The sequence below is a fragment of the Crocuta crocuta genome, unplaced genomic scaffold (genome assembly GCF_008692635.1).
Source record: "Crocuta crocuta isolate KB4526 unplaced genomic scaffold, BGI_CrCroc_1.0 scaffold383, whole genome shotgun sequence".
Taxonomy (NCBI): Eukaryota; Metazoa; Chordata; class Mammalia; order Carnivora; family Hyaenidae; genus Crocuta; species Crocuta crocuta.
Window position 1 is genome coordinate 4,209,445 of NW_027531897.1, and position 20,062 is coordinate 4,229,506.

Sequence of the window (20,062 nt, forward strand, 5' to 3'; positions counted from 1 at the left end):
TTTCTTTGTTTTGGGTTTTTGTTTTTTTGAGTGGGGTGGGTCCTACCATATGCATTTTGTAAAAGCCAAACAAAGTTTAAAAATTTGTCTTCAGGTTATTAGGTCTGCACTTCTGGTAGGCATGGAGGGAGTTATTTAATTAATTAATTACATGAGATCATGACCTGAGCCAAAATCAAGAATCAAAGGCTCAACCGACTGAGCCACCAAGGTGCCCCTGGAGGAAGTTATTTTAAATAGTGTGGTCTGTAAAGATGATGTTTGAGCAAGAACTGCATGAAGAGAAGGAATGGTTACTAAGCCTATCTTAGAGAAGAAACTTTCAAGCTGAGGTAACTCAGAGTACACAGGCCTGAAAAAAGAATGAGCTTGGCCTGTCTGTGAGACAGCAAGAAGGACAATATACTGCCTTTGAAGTGAACCACTAGAGTAAGGTGCATAATAGCTTGGCCAAAGTGTGTAAGAAGGCCAAGCCTATGAGGACCAGAGTGGAGAGTAAAGGGGTTGCCTTTGCCAGAAAGAAGCATAGGAATTCTGATGCAGATGGGTAGATGGGTGGCAGGCCAATGAGGAATTTCTCTCACTGGTTTGGTTTCCATAATGAAATGGAGCAAGGTGATCACCCAAAAGTGAGAAGAGTGGTGAAGCTGTTGGGTGTCAATAATTACTATGATTTTCCTTCAGGAACAACAAGAAAACCAACTAAGAAAGCTATTAAAAACAATGAAGCAGCTATTCATTTCCTCTCTGCCTACATCCCCACATTAGAGAATCTACCCTGCTCCTAGCCCTGGAAGAAATAGCCATACTCTATCAGTTAGGTTAGGTTCTGCTGCACTTAACAGAAACTCTGATACCGTGGCTTAAATAACTTGAAAGTTCTTTTATCCTACACAGAAAAACTCCAGAAAGAGGCAATCCAAGTTGGAATTATGGTTCCGTAAGGATTTTAAGGGCCTGGGCTCTTTCAATCTCTCTGTTCTGCAAAGGCTAGCCCTTCCCTCTTTCCTTTAGAAAAGACTAAAAGTATCTGAAAGTCAGATACACTTCTCTTTCATTTCATCAGCAAGAATTCGGTCACAAGGCCTTGCCCAGCTACAAAGGAGTGTGGTAAATGTATTTTAATGAGGCAGTCATGAGTCCAGCTAAATATTTGGGTTCTTATTACTAAATAAATAGGGTAGTGGAAGATGGAGGGACAAAACATCTCTGTCACACCTACATATGTCATGGCTTTCTAAGAGCCCTTCCACCATCACTGTCCCCTCCAATGACATAACTCAATAGATAGCTAACCCACGCCAAGCCAGTAAGAGTCTCTCTCTAGAAAGTCAAGCTTTGGGACACAAAAATTAAGCAATTACTTCTGAAGGGCTGAACTGCCGGAGACAACAGACAAGAGCCCTAGAGAGAAAACACAAGATTGTAAAAGACAAGAGAACAAATGAGCAAACAAAAGAAGAGTTGAGACTACAGGAGAGAAACATAAGTTTGTGACAATGTCATTCCTGTCAGGCCTGTATGCAATTCTTTTATCTGGATTCTCTGCAACTCCTCTATTCTTTTATGCAGAAATCCCTTTAGTTTATTTACATGTAAAATCACTTTATAGAAAAATATGAGTTCTTGAGTAAGTTTCTATTCCCCACAACCAAAGGTTCCTTAAGATAACTAATAAGAAAATTATAATTTAATACTATGTGCACATGGAGTGTTTCTGTATCTTTGGTGAAACTTGTGGAAGATACTTATCATGTTCTTCTGCATTTAAAATGTACAATTCCATTCTCCAAAAACAAGTGACACTACCAGATCAATAGAATGTAACTCTCAAGCGTAATACAAATCAATACATTCTAAAGAGATGCAAATACTTTTTCTCCATTTTGACAGGAGAATCTCCCCCACGTGGGCATTTCACTGCTTCCTGTCTGACATTTGAAATCTAATTATAAAAACAGTAGGGTTGTCAAATTTCTGAAGTATATAACTGAAGTTCAAGGATTTTTTTTTTTTTGAAGGTGATTCCTTGTATATGGATTAAGGTTCTCAGTGAACTAAATGAGTATCTTAAAAGTGTTTTTTAAATTTCAAACAGCCCAAGAAGCAGTTTTGTTCAGAATATCCAAAAATCTTTGCTATAGAGACCCTAACAGAAGAAACATGGAAGCTTTCCAGAAATGCCAAATGATGGTATAGTTTATAATTATTACTATACCAAAATTTTAAATGTAACAGAAAGGCAGTAAAATAAACTATCTAGTCTACATTGAAGTATTATACAACACTAATTTCAAGGATTAGACTTAATGCTAAAATGTTATTTCTTTCCAATAGTGACTCCAGAAAATGGTTTATCTTCCTAGCATTAGGGTGTAACTTATGAAATTGATGATATTTGACCATTCATGATCTACAAAGATGGCAATTTGACATTGAACTCTTTTTTTTTAATGTTTATTTTTGAGAGGGAGAGAGGGAGTGTGTGTGATTGGGGGAGGAGCAGAGAGAGAGGGAGACACAGCATCCAAAGCAGAATCCAGGTTCTAAGCTGTCAGCATAAGTCATGAGATCATGACTTGAGCTGAAGCCGGACCCTTAACTGATTGAGCCACTCTGGTGCCCCATATTCAACTCTTTTGACCTAGTATATTTATCTTTTCCAGAAATATATATTGCCTACCTAAAACATCCATAATAATTTGCAGGCATGTCTATTCGAGCACTTGACACACTAAATTGTAATTAATTGTTTATAATCTCACTCATACACTATATTATGAATAGTTGCAGATAGAACTCATATCTCCTTTATTTTCATGTTCCTGGAGTCTAGCACTGTCTGGCACATAGCAGTTTTTGCAGCGTCTGGCAACAACAGTAACATATGTTTGAGAGTAGAATGACTACTTAGGAAAGAATATACACAAAATAAAAATCAAGTTCTAGTACAAGTTAGCATGCACTCTTCATTGAAATTAGGACTGCTCCAAAGCTTAGTTATCTGATATTCCATACCAAAGAAATAATATCTGCAAATTTTCTTTATCAGATACCATTTACCTACTGTATATATCACACATTTCTTTCTCTTCCTCTTTTTAAATGTCTGCTTCAGTAGACATCTTGGAACAAAGGAAGGTAAACAGAAGCAGAAATGCTCTAAATGGTGAAGGCAATCCTTGCTTATAAATGTTCTGTTGAGAGCAAGAGGGGGGGCTTCTCAGAGATGATGATTTTAATACCCAAAAAGGAAAATGTCTGCAGATTTCAATCTTTGTTATTATATTATCTTTTAAAATTTGTACGTAATTTTAAAATGCTTACTATCTTCTAAATTTTTGAAATTTAAATATTGTAGTATCTTTGTGAATCTGGACTTCCTGTGACTAATCAAACTGGGACTCAGATCCCCAAGGCTGAGAGATAGTTCACAAATGTTTTTGAGAAGCTAGAAACCCTGGGAAGCTAAGAAATCCTAGTAACATATGTCAGACCCAACAAAGAGAGACTGGAGAGACTAAAATTGGCAACATCTAATTTGGGTGTTCAGCCAGGCCTTGGGGAGTATACTCAGGAGGTATTTACGACTATATTATCCCTACCCTCATAATTTAAAGTTCAATCCAACTCATTAGGTCTTCAATCTCAATTTCAACCTCAATATCCCTATCTACATTCCTGGTGCTATCATAATAATGATATTTCATATTCAGTCAACCTAACACAAGTCATAACTAAAGCACAAATACAACTTAACTTTACCATGTAAGAGAATTGTTTTATGAAAAAGGTCAACCAAATATGATAGGTCAACAGAACATAGCTGATCAAGCCAGAACCTATTCAAACATCAAAACTAATACCAGTCTGTTAACCTTGAAACATTTCTATCAAATGTTTAATGATTATAATTTGAGGGTATGTGTCAGTATTTTTTTATTCATATTCATATTTAATGAAAATAATTTAGAAGAGTAATCACACAATACAATTATATTTGATAGAAATTACACAAAGACAGAATTTCTATAATGATTATAATCATAGCAACAAACCACTGATTCCTAACTATTTGGTCTGCTTGTTACATCTGATTTTATTCTTTGGTCTTTTATGATGAATCAATACATGAATGCTAAAAAAATAGGGCAGCAAGCAAATGAATTTAGTTTATAAGATTAATTTGCAGCAGTTGAGCTCCACCTACAGGCAAAAAAATAATTCTTTACAGTCAACTTTAAAACAGGACTTTACAAAAGACAAGGGCCAAGTAAGCCCAAACTTACAATTAACGTTAAGTGCTCAGTAGAATAACCTGGATGCTTTTTTTAAACTTTTTTAAACTTACCAAAATTTTGGACAGACTTAGTCAGGGGAGGGCTGAATAGTCAGCCTATGTGACCTCAATGTACTGAAAAGGTTGAAAGACACTGATTTAAATCTTTACCAGCACATTATCTTTTTAAAACATCAGAAATACTTGAATATCATATTTTATTCCTTATAAAATTATTTGATTCCCACTATATTGAGCTTTTTATGTATTTTTTAGACACAAAACTAACTTGAGACTTAAACTATAGTGAAGCTGGTATAACTAACCAAAAACACTAATAATTTTGGAAATTTTTTTGCACTCAAAATAAATGGTCATGAGACAAATGTGGAAATTTCTAAGTAAGGGCGAAAAACTGCAATTTCCCTTTGAAATCCTGTACTGTCTTCTCTATCCCAACCTCCTTATTTTTCTTTTCTCTTTGAAGGTAGGTTGAGGTAGGATGAAGGAGGGAGAGAAGAGGATGTCAATATTGAAAATCTGGGGGAAGAGGCAGATAGTTAAAAATAGATGTTTTGGTGTTTTCACTATTTATTAAGGCAAATTTTGCCAAATAAGCTTTATTTAGTTCTTAAAGAAAAAGCTCTGCTAAATTATAAATTATATTAATTACAGGGTATATAAATATTGGGAATTGTATTAAACCCAGTAAGACAGGAAAATGGAGGACTTAAACACTTAAACATAACAACTATTTGATTCATGTGTTAAAAATTCAAAATGCATTTTTTGTCACATTATAAACATAATCTGTACAAAGTGTGTAGTTCTTAAAAATCAGAAAATGTGTGTTTTGAATGAAAATGAGAAAGAAAAAAACATCCTTGATTGTATGTATAATCTGACTAAAGGCTACAGAGCTGATATGATATATAAGCTCATATATGATCACTAAAATATTGTCAGTAGTGACCCAATGTTAATCTACTATATTTAAGTGCTATATCTGAATATAAGAGTTTATAGCATCAGTGGAGATTGCTGACAATTACTTTTCTGGTTACATGAAGGAAAAAATTGAGGGAGCAAAGCAGTGGCAATAGGGAAATGTCTTTTACTTTTTTCTATATGAAGTTGAGAAACATAACAGAAAAATAAGAATGTTGCTGGGGTGCCTGGGAGGCTCACTCAGCTAAGCATGTGACTCTTGGTTTTGGCTCAGGTCATGATCTCACGGTTTTGAGTTCCTGCCCCACGTTGGGCTCTGTGCTGACGGTGTGGTACCTGCTTGGGATTCTCTGTCTCTCCATCTCTCTCTGTCCCTTACTTGCTCTCTCTCTGTCTCTCTCTCAAAATAAATAAACTTAAAAAAAAAAAAGAATGTTGTTTATATGTATTTATACCCATCTATTCCCAAATGTAGAAAATCCAAAGAAAACATTTTTTAAGGCAGTAGTATTTAAAATGTATACCATAAAGATGTAATAATAAAATCAAAAAGGAGAGTTTTTCAATTAAGTTGAATTTCAGAATAAAGTATTGAGTCACAAAATTCAACAAGTCATCAGACATTTGCTGAAATTTCTTTTCTGATAGGAGATTAGGAGGAGGTATATGGTGTGAATCAGAGTTGAAAAGATATTTAAGAATGTTTTCAGGCCCACTTGCTTTCATAACCATTTGAGACAAATTTTCCTCACCTAAATCTGAAGACTTGGCTTTTCATTCTATACATTACTCTACTGCTTGCATTGGTATTAGACAAACACAGCTTTCCGCATGTAGCTTACATATTGCTTGCCCCACATATAAAAATTTATAGAGGCTCTTAAAGAAGAGATTAGAGAGAAAATGAAGAGGGATTTGACTCCAAGGACCATTGCTACAAGTACTTTAAAACTGTATTTTAGGCATCCAAACAGGCTAACACACAACTGGTATATTTAACAAACATTATGAAAATAGTGTTTTAAAAAAAGAAGTGTAAGAGAAACTCAATTCTAATTTAGTGTGAAGTAGAGAAAGACAAACTACAGCAAAAAGTACCATAACTAACTCACCTGCGGCTAACCGATTTCTTCACCTCTCCCTCTCCAGCCGACTTCACATTTGCACTTGCGTCCTTTTTTAACTTTTTTGCAATCCTTTCTCTCATCAAGTTCTTCTCATCATCATCAATATATTCATCATGCTCTGCACCTTCATATTCTCCATCCTGTAGAAATTGAAATGGAGTATTTCCCATGTCCCCTTACACCACCAGATATCCATCTCCAACTCTCCACACTGCATTCTAGGCCAGTTTTGGTTTTTGTTTTATTTTAAATTAGTAAGGACTAGAAGCATTTGCTACAGGCAGGAATACCCCTGGGGTCTGCTCTAGGCCAACTACATCAGTATGGGATACCTGAGTAAGGAGTGTTTGCTCACTTCACCCATGGCCCCTCCATGCAGCACAGGCCGTGCTCCCTCTATATCACCCAGGATATTGTGTCTGTCCACATTCCTGTTCTTTCCCAGTGGGAAACATGACTTCTGCAGGCACTTGGCCAGCATACCAGCCTCAACCAGAGATTAATTCAAGTAGGTGAAGAGAAGGTGGAGAAGCTTAGATTTCTTACTATAATAGAAGTCATAACAATTACTCCTCTTCTCAGAATCCTCCAAGGGATCCTCAACTCACTCAGGACCCTGTACAATCTGTACCCACTGGCACATTCTCTTACAGCTCGAGGCCGGCAATACCAGCCAGCTTTAGAGCTGGTGTTCTCTCCATGCGGAAACACCCATATTCTATACATCTGCATTGCCTGCTCTTTCATCTCCTTTAGGTCTTCTTTTTTTTAATCACTTTAATAGCCAATACAATTAATAAAGAGCAATCACTATAGTCTTGAAAGAGAATCTTCTGAATTGTGTATATTAAGGAATACTATTACAAATGACTTACCTAAGCATTTTCCCACACACTGTGTAGGATGCCCACGCATCGACATTTAAACAGTTTTTAAAAAATTTTTAATGTTTATTTATTTTTGAGAGAGCAAGAGACAGAGTGCAAGCAGAGAAGGGGCAGAGAGAGAGGGAAACACAGAATGTGAAGTAGGAGCCAGTCTATGAGCTGTCAGCACAGAGCTCGACGCAGAGCTCTAACTCACAAACCATGAGATCATGACCTAAGCCGCAGTCAGACAGCTTACCTGCCTGAGCCACCCAGGTGCCCCAACATTTAAACTTTTAACATAAGGAAATAAAAGTGACATCTGAATTTTGAGTATTCTAGTAGTGAGAGGGAGAAAAATAGGCTAGAAATTCATTTATGTATGATTTCAGTTTGTAAGTAGATACATATCTACATGCACACTTGGAAGGAAATACTTCAGTCAAAATAAATGATTTACTTTTCAAATCTTTAAAATTTTCTGTTAATTATCCAAACTATGTTTATACTAAGATTAATACTCACATTAGTTGAATCTCCTGCTGTATCGCCTTTTTCACTACAAAAGAAATGAAAACAAGTTTAGCTTCAAAATGAAACATAAAATTATTCACTAATCAAAATTTAGAGTATTTTGCTGGGATTAACAGTTCAAAACCTATTTCAACACAGGAAGTTCAAAATGGCATTATAGAGCAAATAGAAACATTCTAAAAGGGAGTCATTTTTACAAATAGAATAAGAAGTATGCTCTATTAAGACATATACAAATTTACTAGAATTAACAGAAAAAAAAAGCCAATAACAACCAACTGTGATATTTTTATGAACTAAGGACTTCAGAAAACAATTTCGTCCATTGGCTTGATATATTCTGGCTGAAAAAGCCAAATCCTTTAACTACAAGGATATTAAGAAAAGAATTTTTTGAGACAGAGTTTTTGAAAACAAGCTAAACTCGGTGCAACAGTATTTTAATCCCCCTTTGAGACATTGGCCCAATATGTCATGTGCAATTGTATTTAACAGTAAGACATCTTCCTTCTCAAAGAGAAACAACAGAAGGTAGTTTTCTGTTAACTCCTAAAACACGTAAGAAAAAAATACTCAATGAATTGGTCTAAAGTGCAGTGACCTCACAAAACCTTTCCGCTCTGATTTCTTTACCCATCATACCTGCTGGCACAAAATGCTACAAAGTAAATTTGAATTAAACATTAAACTTAAAAAAAAAGCAAACAGTTTCCTGTTCAAACTAACCTAAGATTTAAAAGTTTAGCATTTGTTTTAAATTTAAGTAGTTCAACAGAGATAGAAAGCAAAATGAGTGTAAGGGGCCAGTGTGCTTCCCTCCATTGTGCTAGAAGCTCTATTGTCTCCGTCACCAAAATGCTTTTGGTTTTTGTTGTTATGTTTTGTTTTTTTTTTTTTTTTTTGGTCTGAGTGGAAAAAATTGGATTTAAGAGAAGAGGCCATTTTTTCACAAAGGGAGCAAGAAAATATCTGAGCCCGAAAACAGAAATTTGGGATCACACTTGCAGCATACTAACCTTCCAACAGCTGGCACAGAACTGAGATGGGGATCATCCTTAAGCAAGTCATGACTACTTTTGCTTTTTCCCTTCATGCTCTAGGAAAAAATATATGATATAATCCTAAGTGAGGAATAAAATACCCTTCCAAAAGGGCAAGTTAACAAATTTACAGAAAATCTAGTACTGCAGTAATGTGGCTAGCAAAAGATATATGTTCTTGAAATTTTCAACATAAATTAAAGCTTTGTAAATAAGAAGCTAACTCTTGCATTTATTAACAATATTATTTTAAAAACACCTTTTCTTCCAAAAAGTGATACATCCTTCAAAATAAAGTTATCACAGAACTGCACATATACATGTATTGTTTCTCTGAAGAACCCTATCACATTCTTTGACCTTTAGTACAGAACCAGAAAAACTTAATGGTTAAAAAAAAAGATCTCATAGGCCACTTAATCTAGTCTCCCACCCAATGCAGGCATCTCCTTGACATCAGTGCTGACTAGGTAGCCAGTAGCTCAATACCTGAAAGAAGCTTGTAACCACACACACACACACACCACATTGCTCCTTTTTAAATGTCTTCTAGTCTTCTCTTGTTGGACAGTTCTTTCTAATTGGAGGGGAAAAATCCATGTGCAAGTTCTGTCATCCAACCAATCCTAGTTCTACCTTCTAGAATTAAAACAAACTACAATGTCTGTTATTAGGTATACTGCATAGAGTTCAGTTTAAATAGAAAGATTGGTAGATATAATAATGGCTCCCTACATATGTCCACATCCTGGTCCTCAAAGCCTGTGACTAAGTTACCTTACATGGCAAAAAGGACTTTGCAGATAAATTAAGGATTTTGAGATGGGGAGATTATCTTGGATTATCAGGGTACATCCAATGTAATCACAAGACTCCTTACAAGTGAAAGAGAGAGGCAGGAGAGTCCATCCCATAATGATGAAGCATAAGAAAGACTCTATGGGCTTTTGCTGGCTTTGAAGCCAGAGGAAGGGGACACAAGCCAAGGAATGCAAATGAGGTCTAAAGGTGGAAAAGTGAAAAGAAGAGATTCTCCCAAAGGAAGGCAGCCCTGCCAGTACCCCAGTATGTATACCCCAACATGTAGCCGAGGAACACCTGTTTTGGACTTCTGAGCTCCAGAAATGTAACATATAAATCAGTTTTACTTCAAGCCACTAAATTTATGGTAATTAGTTACAGCAGAAATAGGAGATGAATACAAATATATTATCATCTCTTTAAAATTAGTTAAGTATAAACAACTAGGATGATAAGTAAAGTTTAATACAATTTAATAAGGCCAGACAGTTTGTAAGTCAGACTGTTCAACATTTCTGACACCCTGTGTGCACAAGGCCTGGCAGCACTCTTCCTGCTGCATCCAGCCCCAGATCCATGCTTCTCGGAAACTTTAATTTCTTAAAATAAATGAGAATAGGACAAAACATCTTATTTCATTCTCAAAAATAGTGTATTTGCCTATCAATATAACTTTTTGGGGTGAGAAAAGTCTTTTTACAACTTGGGATTTGAAGTAAAAATGTTAGCATGTCTTGCAGTGAGAGAAATACTGTGTGTATCACTGTGAATGTGGCACAGTTTAAACACTATTTTTTTTAAAAAAAATTTAAATCTTTTCTTTATTTCTGAGAGAAAGAGACACAGAGCACAAGTGGGGGAGGGGCAGAGAGAGAAGGAGACACAGAATCCGAAACAGGCTCCAGGCTCTGAGCTGTCAGCACAGAGCCCAACGCAGGGCTCAAACTCACAGACCACGAGATCATGACCTGGGCTGAAGTCAGATGCTTAACTGACTGAGCCACCCAGGTGCCCCTAATCACTATTTTTAAATCTAACTATTGAGATACTTTTATAATGGACCTACCACTTAACTTGCTTCATGAAAACTGCTTGTTGGATTGTAAGCTTTCACACGAGAAATGTTTTCTGACATCTGTTTTTAAAGATTTGGGAGTAAACTTTAAAACAGTATAGACATCTGAATAAAACTATTATTTAACAAAGTAAAACAAAAGCAGGAATCCTCCAGATAAAAATTTTCCAAATGTTTGAAGCATAGGATCACATGTTCACTTAGTTTTTACTTCTTCAAAGTATATCCAGCTCGTCAAGCATTCTCCATGTGCAATGGCTTTTGCTTTCATCCCCATCCTCCTCAAGATCCTCCCTTCTTCTGAATATGTTGGGTTGGTCAGTATCCTTCTTAAATGTGTTGTGAACTGAACAAAATGCTGCAAATGTGATCCCCCCCACAAATGCAAAGAATGTTAAATTCCTTATTCCAGAGACCTCACTCTTCATAACTCAATTAGGACTTACAGCCTATAAAGTCTTACACCTATTCAGCTGATTGCATTAAGTTCAAGTACAGAATTTACATGTACTCCTATTCCATTAACTTCCTAGTTCAAATAAACAGGCACAGGTTGACAACAAAGCACTCTTTGGGCAGAAGTATTCAATCAGCTATAAACCCATCTGAGTATACTATCTCCCAGATCACATTTCCTCATGTTATCCACAAGAATATCATGAGAGACTCTGACAGTATGCTTTCCGGAACTCAAGATACGTTATTATCGCATCTTCCTATCATGCAACCCTATCAAAAAGGAAATGAAGTCAGTCTGGCAAGTCACTTAACCAGAGTCTCAGTTTCCTCATCTATAAAGAAAGGAAGTTGGACTAGATCCCTTTGAGCTATAAAATTCTATTATTCTAAAAGAGATTTTATCAGGTAGTAGAAAGATACTGAAATAAATAATGAAGGAAAGCTAACTCATGTGGGAGAGGTACTTTGTCATGAATAAATGAGTGGGGTGAAATAGTCTCTGTAATCCCACACTGATAATCCATAAATCAGTTGGACTCTATCTTATTTCTCCTTTCACATAAAGTAAAGCCCCAAAGCCCCAATTCAGACTTCAGCAATTATTAACTTGTGATGTTAGACTGGTTCTGGAATAAAGCTTAACACACTGTGGAATCACTGAACTTGATAAGCAAATGAATAATGAAACAATTATTTTCAAGACTTCTAGAAATATTTAATTTCATGAAACCAGTGAAACTGAAAATTGTTCTTGGTCATTGTAAAAGACACTTACTTGACTTTGGTTCTAATTATTACATAGATTTAAAAACAGTAAGTCTTACTTTTATCTATTGGTCATACTTTTCCAATATTCAGGCTAGCGTTCAGTTTTCTTAGCAAGGTTTCATTTTACCCCAAAGGTAAACTGTATTGGAATGGTTCTCAAAGTCTGAAGAACAGTACAGAAGGAAAATAAATAAAATATACTTCCATTTTGATTCGCTATAGAATTTGTCTCATGCCCTCTAGAGAATTTCCTTTCCTCTAAGTCAACAACCTTCAATGATTTTTTATTGTTCTATTTTCTCAAGCTAAACTTATTTATGTCTCCATTATATAAACAGACAAACAGCTAAATTTGGTCAGCCAAAGATTCTGCACAGTGTGCCGAGACCCAATCACATGTGGAGCATGGGTTATTGGTGGGTCATGATGTACAGGAGTCTACCAGTACCCTCCAAGGCTACTCAAGCTACTACCCAGGACCCACGGGGAGTGGTCACGGAGAGCAGCAGGGTAGTTGTGCGGAGTTAAGGCTTCCAACCCCAGAAAGCCAAATTGTTGGTGAAGTTTTTTGCCAACCAAACCCTCTAGACTGCTTTAACATGATGGCAGCAGCTTCTGCATAATAATCACAATCATATTAGAGATTGTATGATATTCTTTAGCTCTCTGAGAATACAATACAGATTATAACATAGAGTATATTGTTTAAGACATTTGACTTTCAAACACATTTTGCAAGACTGCATATTGTATTGAAGTAGTGACTACCCATGTCCTTGTTTCACAACTCTGAATGGTTCATAGTATTTTCATGTTACAAGGAGGAGAGGTAAGTCTCAGAGACATAGGTTATCCAAGGTCACAAAGTAGGAGTAGAAAGTAAAGAACCAATATGAATGTGTATGATCCCAAATCCATGCTATTTCTACTCCAGCCTCCTGCCACTCGAAGATGAAACAGTTTACCATCAAAGAGCCCACAGCCCAGGACTCTACATACTTAATATGGCAGAAAGGAAAGGATATAATGTTTGAGTAGTATACAGTGAGTACGTAGTCACATATTTCTTCTGTAATAAAACAAAATGGATGTTATTAAAAGGAAAATGTTAAGTCTCACAAGAGAGGCAAAGGTTAGATCAGAAAAAGAAATAATCAAGAAAAGACGTTTAGAAAAGATGGTATTTTAGGTGTTTAAAATAAGTATGACTTTGATATCCAGAATGGGATAGGACTTCAGGCAGGGGAAAGAACGTGAAGAAAGACACACAGAAAGGAAAATACAAAACATTTACATAGAGCAGCAAATAGTTCAGATCTGCTAACAGTGTTGCCTACATTTCCCTGACAAGATTTCCAAGGAATTCATTAACTTCCCAGGCCCCTTCCTTGGAGATTCTGATTCAGTAGGTCTGAGATGGGGTGTAGGAATATAATTTTTAATATTTAAAAAAGAATTGGACCTCATTTTCCAGTGGTTTTTAAGTGGTTTAGGAAGTATTAGACTAGGGTGCCTGGGTGGCTCCATCAGTTAAGCATCTGACTCTTGATTTCCGCTCAGCTCATAATCTCACTGTTTGCAAGATTGAGTCCCGCATGGGGCTCTGGCCAGTGTGGAGCCTCCATAGGGTTCTCTCCCTCTCTCTTTCTCTCTGCCCCTCCTCTGCTTGCATTCTCTCCCTCTCCCTCCCTCCTCTCTAAGTAAATAAATAAACATTTAAAAAAAAAAGTACTAGACCAAAGGGCAGAGTTGATAAAGGGGGGTCGTGGCCTTATTTCTATAGTTAACAGAATGTAACTGTGACATCTTAAAGAGGTTTCAGGATTGTAGGAAGACTGTTCTGATGGTAGTGAGAGGAAGAGAAAGAAGAGCAAGAAATTGCGAGACCAGTCTATAGTCTGCAACGCAGGCTAAAAGTAAAGGCCTGAATGAGGGTAGTGGAAAATAAATTAAAAGGAAAAACATATTTAAGATATGTTGGATAAAAATTGGTAGAACAGTACAACAAACTGGTTTTGCTAAGAAAAAAATAATAAAAACATCTGAATCTACAGTTTTTCTTTAGAGGATACTGTTATCAGGGAATGGAAAAAGAAGTCACAGAACAGGGAGAAGACTGGGAAACAAAGATAATGAACTAAGCCTTGGCCAGGGCTTACTAGTAAGTTATATCTTACTAGTAAGATATTCAAAGAGAGAGAAATGGCCAGTAGGCAGCTGGGGAAAAGAAGAGTAAGCCAGCTCAGAGATACAGATTGAGGGTCAGAAACAAACATTTGATAATTTTATCACACAGCACAGAGTCAGATGAGAGAAATATGATGACACAATACTAGGCTTATACTATTCATTTGATAATGGACTGTGGTTTGCAATTTTCTTGGCAAAAAAGAAGGAATTTAGTCTTTCCACTGTGTGAAGTCTCTTTCAGGTTTGAGAGCAAACATAAAGGGCAAGCCAGCACTATCTGCAGTGGTCTCCTTTCACATTTCAACCTTGTAGCAAACACAAATTGCTTTTCTCAAGTTCACTAAATTCAGTGTAAGTTACACATTTTGTTTGTTTTTATTTATTTATTTGTACAATAATAGTAAGCAGCAGCAGAAGATAAGCTTTAAACATGTAACAAATACTGTTGTTACAAATAGAAAAAATTCAGGGTGGGGGGAGGGGAAGGGAGGTGATGGCATGGAGGAGGGCACTTGTGGGGATTAGCACAAAATAAACAAACAAAAACAAATGGAAAAAATTCAAACTAATTTCCTAGTAAAGCCAATCCCAAAGTAATGGTGAATTAAACTTACTTTAGACTAGAAATTTAATTCTACAAATAGAGTGATAGAAGAACTTCTTTCTCCTATGGTGGCTCTGTCTCCAAGTCTGCTGAGCCTGGTGTCGAGGACCCTGTGGGAGTTAGGCAAGTGCAGCGGGCCAGCAGCGCTGAGCTACCTTCCACCCCAGAATGCTGTGCCACCAAAGGCAATTTCCCCGCCAGCCTTCTACATGGCTTGGGCTGGGAGGAGGCAGCTTCTTCTTCTTCTTCTTTTTTTTTTTTTTAATGTTTTTATTTATTTCTGAGAGAGAGAGAGAGAGAGAATGTGGGCAGGGGAGGATCAGAGAGAGAGGGAGACACAGAATCTGAAGCAGGCTCCAGGCTCTGAGCTAGCTGTCAGCATAGAGCCCAAAGTGGGGCTCAAACCCACGAACCAAACCATGAGATCATGACCTGAGCCGAAGTCAGACACTCAACCAACTGAGCCACCCAGGTGCCCTGGGAGGAGGCAGCTTCTGAGCATTTGAAATCGTATGAGACGTGAATGGCTATAGAAACCTAAGACCAAAACTCTGATTGTACCACCTCCTAATTACATGGTCTTTCATAGTGACCCAGCTTTTCTGAGTATTGATTTCCTCCCTTAAATAGGAATAATATAGGTATTATTAAAACATGGCCATTTTAGAGGTTACATAAAATAAATACTTCGTACAGGGAGCAGATAGAAAAATATATCACTACAGTGCAGTATAATATATGCATTGATGGCCACAGACAGATTACCATGGAGAAGTTAAATTCAGCCTGGGTGGGAGATGGCTTGGGGAGGGTGGTGGAGGTAGTCCAGAGTTGACAGTGGAGCTAAATCTTAAAGGAAAAACAAAAATTGGCCAAATGAAAGAGAACACACTCCAGGCAAAAGGAAACACAGGAGTGGGGGGTATTGTGGGAAGGCATGGGTTTGTAAGGAAACTTGACATCTTTAGAAAACATCAGTAAAAGGGACTCCTGGCAATTTCAAGATGTGACATTTGTGGTTTTGTCCATTTACAAATATACCCACAGGATCATGACATGTAATATATCTTTCATTTTAATAAGGCACAAATTTGAATCATGAATAATGCAAAACTAGTGCCCTGACATCTAAAGAAGATAAGTTCAGAGATACTAGGGTGCCAGAGTGATTAATGATACTGAACAGGCCTAGAGAAAGGAAGTTTTCATATAAAGATGGATTTAAGTTTGACATCTAAAGTAGAGATGTTTCCTAAAGAAAAAATCAAGAATGTGAAATAATAGCCCAGAAATAATATTGAGCAGTGTTCCTAGAGTTAAGATTAGTATCCAGGTAGTAGCTGAATCCATGGTATCAAATATATCACTCAAAGACACTGAAGAAAGCAAGACACAACAATGACCAGAACATTTCTCTTTTTTTAATTCTTTTTTTATGTTTATTTTTGAAAGAGAGAGAGAGTGTGTATGAGAGAGAGAGAGAGCGTGAGCAACGGAGGGGCAACGGGAGAGGTGAACAGAAGATCTAAAGTGGGCTCTGTGCTGACAGCAGACAGCCTGATGTGGGGCTTGAACCTCATGAACTGTGAGATCATTACCTGAGCTGAAGTTGGATGCTTAACCAACTGAGCCACCCAGGCACCCTCATAACATTTCTTACACATGTCCATTTTAATTCAGTCTCAATGCAATAGGTAGAAATAGTGTGCTTACTACTATACCCAGTATTAGCCTACCAAAACCATCTTCTATGATGAGGGAAGTATATGGATCAAGAATTAAAAACAAGGGTAAAAATAATGTGCTTTTAAGTCAATGCTATTGTAACTGTTGGTTAGAAATAGGTAACATTTCTAAGTAAATAAGACAATGCTAAGTTATAAAATTTAATTACTATGATAAAACTTTGAACCTAATCCTTTAGGTCTCCAGATTCACTAATTTTTTCTTCCTTTTTTTTAAACACTGCAAAAAGGTAATCTATTTACAGAAGAGTGATTTAAAGGCATTATGGTCTTCTTTACAAACAGATATAAAATCAAGAACTGTCTACTTTTTAAACACTGCATTGCAAGCCTCCCCTATTATTATAACGTACCAAACTGCCTGTATCAAAGGCAGTCGTCCCTCCCCTTCCTTCCCCCATCCCATCCCCCCCCATATTTGACTCTCTAAATAAATTTCCATAATTTCTTCATCATCCATGGGAAGACATACCAGAATCTTTGGAAGTACAAACCCCTGAGGTTGATTTTCTTGGAGTATGTTTAACAGATTCACTGCTCTAAATAATGGCAAGGCACCACAGGTGTTTCACAGCACGTACTGTGATAAAAGTGATATTCAGGAAAACCATACTTTCAGGCCTAGTGGAAGCACTGGTAGGGTCAAAGACCAGGGGGCAATATATAATCCAAAAATACACGTATCTTATACTGAGGCAGACATAGGTTCAAATCCCAGCTCTAGCTACTTACTGGTTGTGTGACTGAGCAAATTATAATCTATCTATACCTGAATTTATTTGTGGGTAAAATGGGGATAATGATAATATGTATCTTAAAGGGCTGTGATGAGAATTAATGACATTAGTAAATATATATAGATAATATTAAAATGAATATAAGATCTTTGGTCTGTCACTATTTATTATAACAAGGATCATAATCGTTATTATCTAGCAAACCACTTAAAAAAATAGCAGTTAAAATTTGAACCACAAAGTTGAATTGTTCTTTAACTCTAGTTCTGATTAAAAAAAAAAAAAAGCCAAGTTAAAAAAAACCCACAAAATTACAATTTTAAGAGGGCATATCATCTCAGGAGTTGTAAATATTACTAACAACAAAACAGTTTACAAATCAGTTTGATAAACACTTCCTGACTGTGTACTATGAAAAACATGCTCTGCCACATGCAGCAAAAGATACAAAAATATCTTATAATTCAGAACAAAGGGTAACTTAAGAGTTTTACCTGACTAACTCGATTTACTTCCTCCTCTTCTTCTTCAGCTTCCTCTCCAAATGAAAGTAAACTAAAATTTCTTAACAAAAAAAGGAAAGAAAGGAAAAGAGAAAGAAAATTAAGAAAAAATTAAATAAAACTCTTAGGTACTGTATTTTCAAAGCAATAGAACAGAATTTACAAGAAGAAACACATTTTGACTGTTCAGCAGTACCCAATATGACACAGGACGCAGCAGAAATATGCTAAAGATCTGTATTTTCAGCATAATGTTAAGACACTGGCCTCAGACCATAGATATTTTAAATATTAGATGAAACTAATGATCAAAATCCATACTGAACATGACCATTAAGTACACTAAGCATGACAGAAATAATTAAGCTTTTTTATATTTATAAAATGGTTTTGCAAAATGGAGATTTCTGAAAAACTAATAAATATAGAGCCCCAAGAGAACTATAGAGCATTAAATGGGAAGTAATTAATCTAGTGTCTTCCAAAATAGGTCTTAAAATTTAAAAACTGATAAAAGTTATACAAAATTGTCAAATAAAAAAATATAAGAAATAATCTTAACAAAAAAGAGCCCATTGGGAAGAAAAAACTGTCTTCTTTGAGGCTTCAAATTAAAGATATCTCAAGGAAGATAGGTTATCTCAAGATAATAGGTTATTAAAACTCTCTCTCAAATATTGGAAAAATAAAAGATTTGGCAACAAGAGGAAGTTTTCTTTCAAAACCTAGATGTAATCAATGACTACCAGTCATCCCTAAGATATTGGCTATGAATTAAAAACAAAAACAAAAACACATAGCTTTGGGGCTTGTTGCCAAGATGAATAAAAGTGATGAAATATTCTGTCTGAATATGGTGACAGTGACCTTCCACTCAGAGATAAACTAGTCAAAATAAATGAATCAAAATATAGGAGATCAAATACATAGCTATATAAGAATTTATTTTGCCTCAAAACATCTACTGCTTATTAAAGTGGCTCATATTTATAGGACAGTTTATAAAAGCATCTTAACTTACATTGTAGGATGTCACGGAAAGAAACAAATATGTATTGAATACCTATACCACTGGGTGTTTTCAAATTCCCATTCTCATTTTATCTTCATAACAACCAGGTATTGTAATTATAATCTCCATTTTACAAGATGGGGAAACTGAAGCTCAGAAATATTAACACACTTTGCCTCTTATAAACAGGGTTAGGCAGGATTATCCTTACAACAGTCTGAATCTATCACTTAGGAATACAATAAAATTACTAATATGGGTGCTGCAATTCGCTAAAAGATTAAGTTGAGATCTAACTCTCTGACATCTATTTTAATGAAATAGACAAAACTAATAATGTGAAAAATATTGTTCAGAAAATACTGAAACTTATTTACTCCAACACAGGAGTGAAAAATTATGTAACCAAGCAGTCATTATATCGTTCATACTTTATTTCCAAGTTCTTTATACTGAGCATATATTAATTGAAAAACTAGTAAAAAACCAAATTCTTAACGCACTTATATAAATAATTGTTAGAGTGATTATAAATATTTATCTATTTATTAATACAGATTTTGTTTAGACGCCTGACACAATACTTCTTCAGGTTAAGTTTAAGTTACATACAGTTTTTAAATAAAAGAAATGCATATTTAGGAAAAAAACTCATAATTCAGATATCTTTCTGGCCCACATCAGCCTCCCCCTCACTAGTAGACAGTTGTTATAAAAGGAAATAAAATGAATTAAATGAATTCTTCAGCTTTTCAATCTGAAGAAAAATGTTTCTATTAGGATTACTTTGTGCCTTTGGGCTTCAATTTCTTTACTTCTTCCTCTGGTTTCTCTTTTTTTGGCTTTTTTATTTCTCTGGGAATGATGTCATCAAAAGGATTAAACAAAACCTATGAAAAAAATATTTTGAAAACATTATTCCATTTTTAAAATTTTCACAAAAAATTAAAACCAATATTTAATTATGTTGACATTAGTATCTGTATTTTTTGCTCACATAACTATTATAAGTCTACTAATATATATACAATATAAAGTGCTTCCATTTACATGGTCTCACTGTATTCTCTCAATAATCTTATGTGCAATTAAATAAAGAGTATTTTATCTTTATTTTATAAAAGGGAAAAATATTCAAGAAAACTTAGTATGTAGTAAGCAAGACAAACTCATGGGTTTTGACTTCCAATCAAATGCTCTTAAGGACTTTGCTTCCTCAATGAAGGATCACTTAAATTACCCTGGAAGTCACTTCATTGAGCTAAATAAGCCTAATCCCTCTAACTTTGCGTTATAAATCAAGCTTTTCATGCATTGGATTATCAGCTCAAGTCTCATCCTTGAAGTCAAAACCTTCAATTTAAAAAAAAAAAA

At 35.6% G+C, this 20,062-nt stretch overlaps 1 protein-coding gene across 2 annotated transcripts in view; it reads right to left on the reverse strand.

The window, feature by feature from the left end:
* CWC27 (CWC27 spliceosome associated cyclophilin) overlaps nt 1-20,062 on the reverse strand; it is a 181,399-nt gene that overhangs the window by 140,636 nt on the left and 20,701 nt on the right. The window contains exons 6-11 of one of the 2 annotated variants that reach the window (XM_077773525.1): nt 19,475-19,578; nt 17,668-17,737; nt 10,882-11,028; nt 8,771-8,850; nt 7,746-7,779; nt 6,340-6,494 (exon numbers count right to left, since the gene is read on the reverse strand). In XM_077773525.1, the coding sequence (XP_077629651.1) occupies nt 6,340-6,494; nt 7,746-7,779; nt 8,771-8,850; nt 10,882-11,028; nt 17,668-17,737; nt 19,475-19,578 (590 nt within the window). The remainder of the gene's footprint in view (nt 1-6,339; nt 6,495-7,745; nt 7,780-8,770; nt 8,851-10,881; nt 11,029-17,667; nt 17,738-19,474; nt 19,579-20,062) is intronic. The other variant, XM_077773526.1, reaches the window with a different exon arrangement.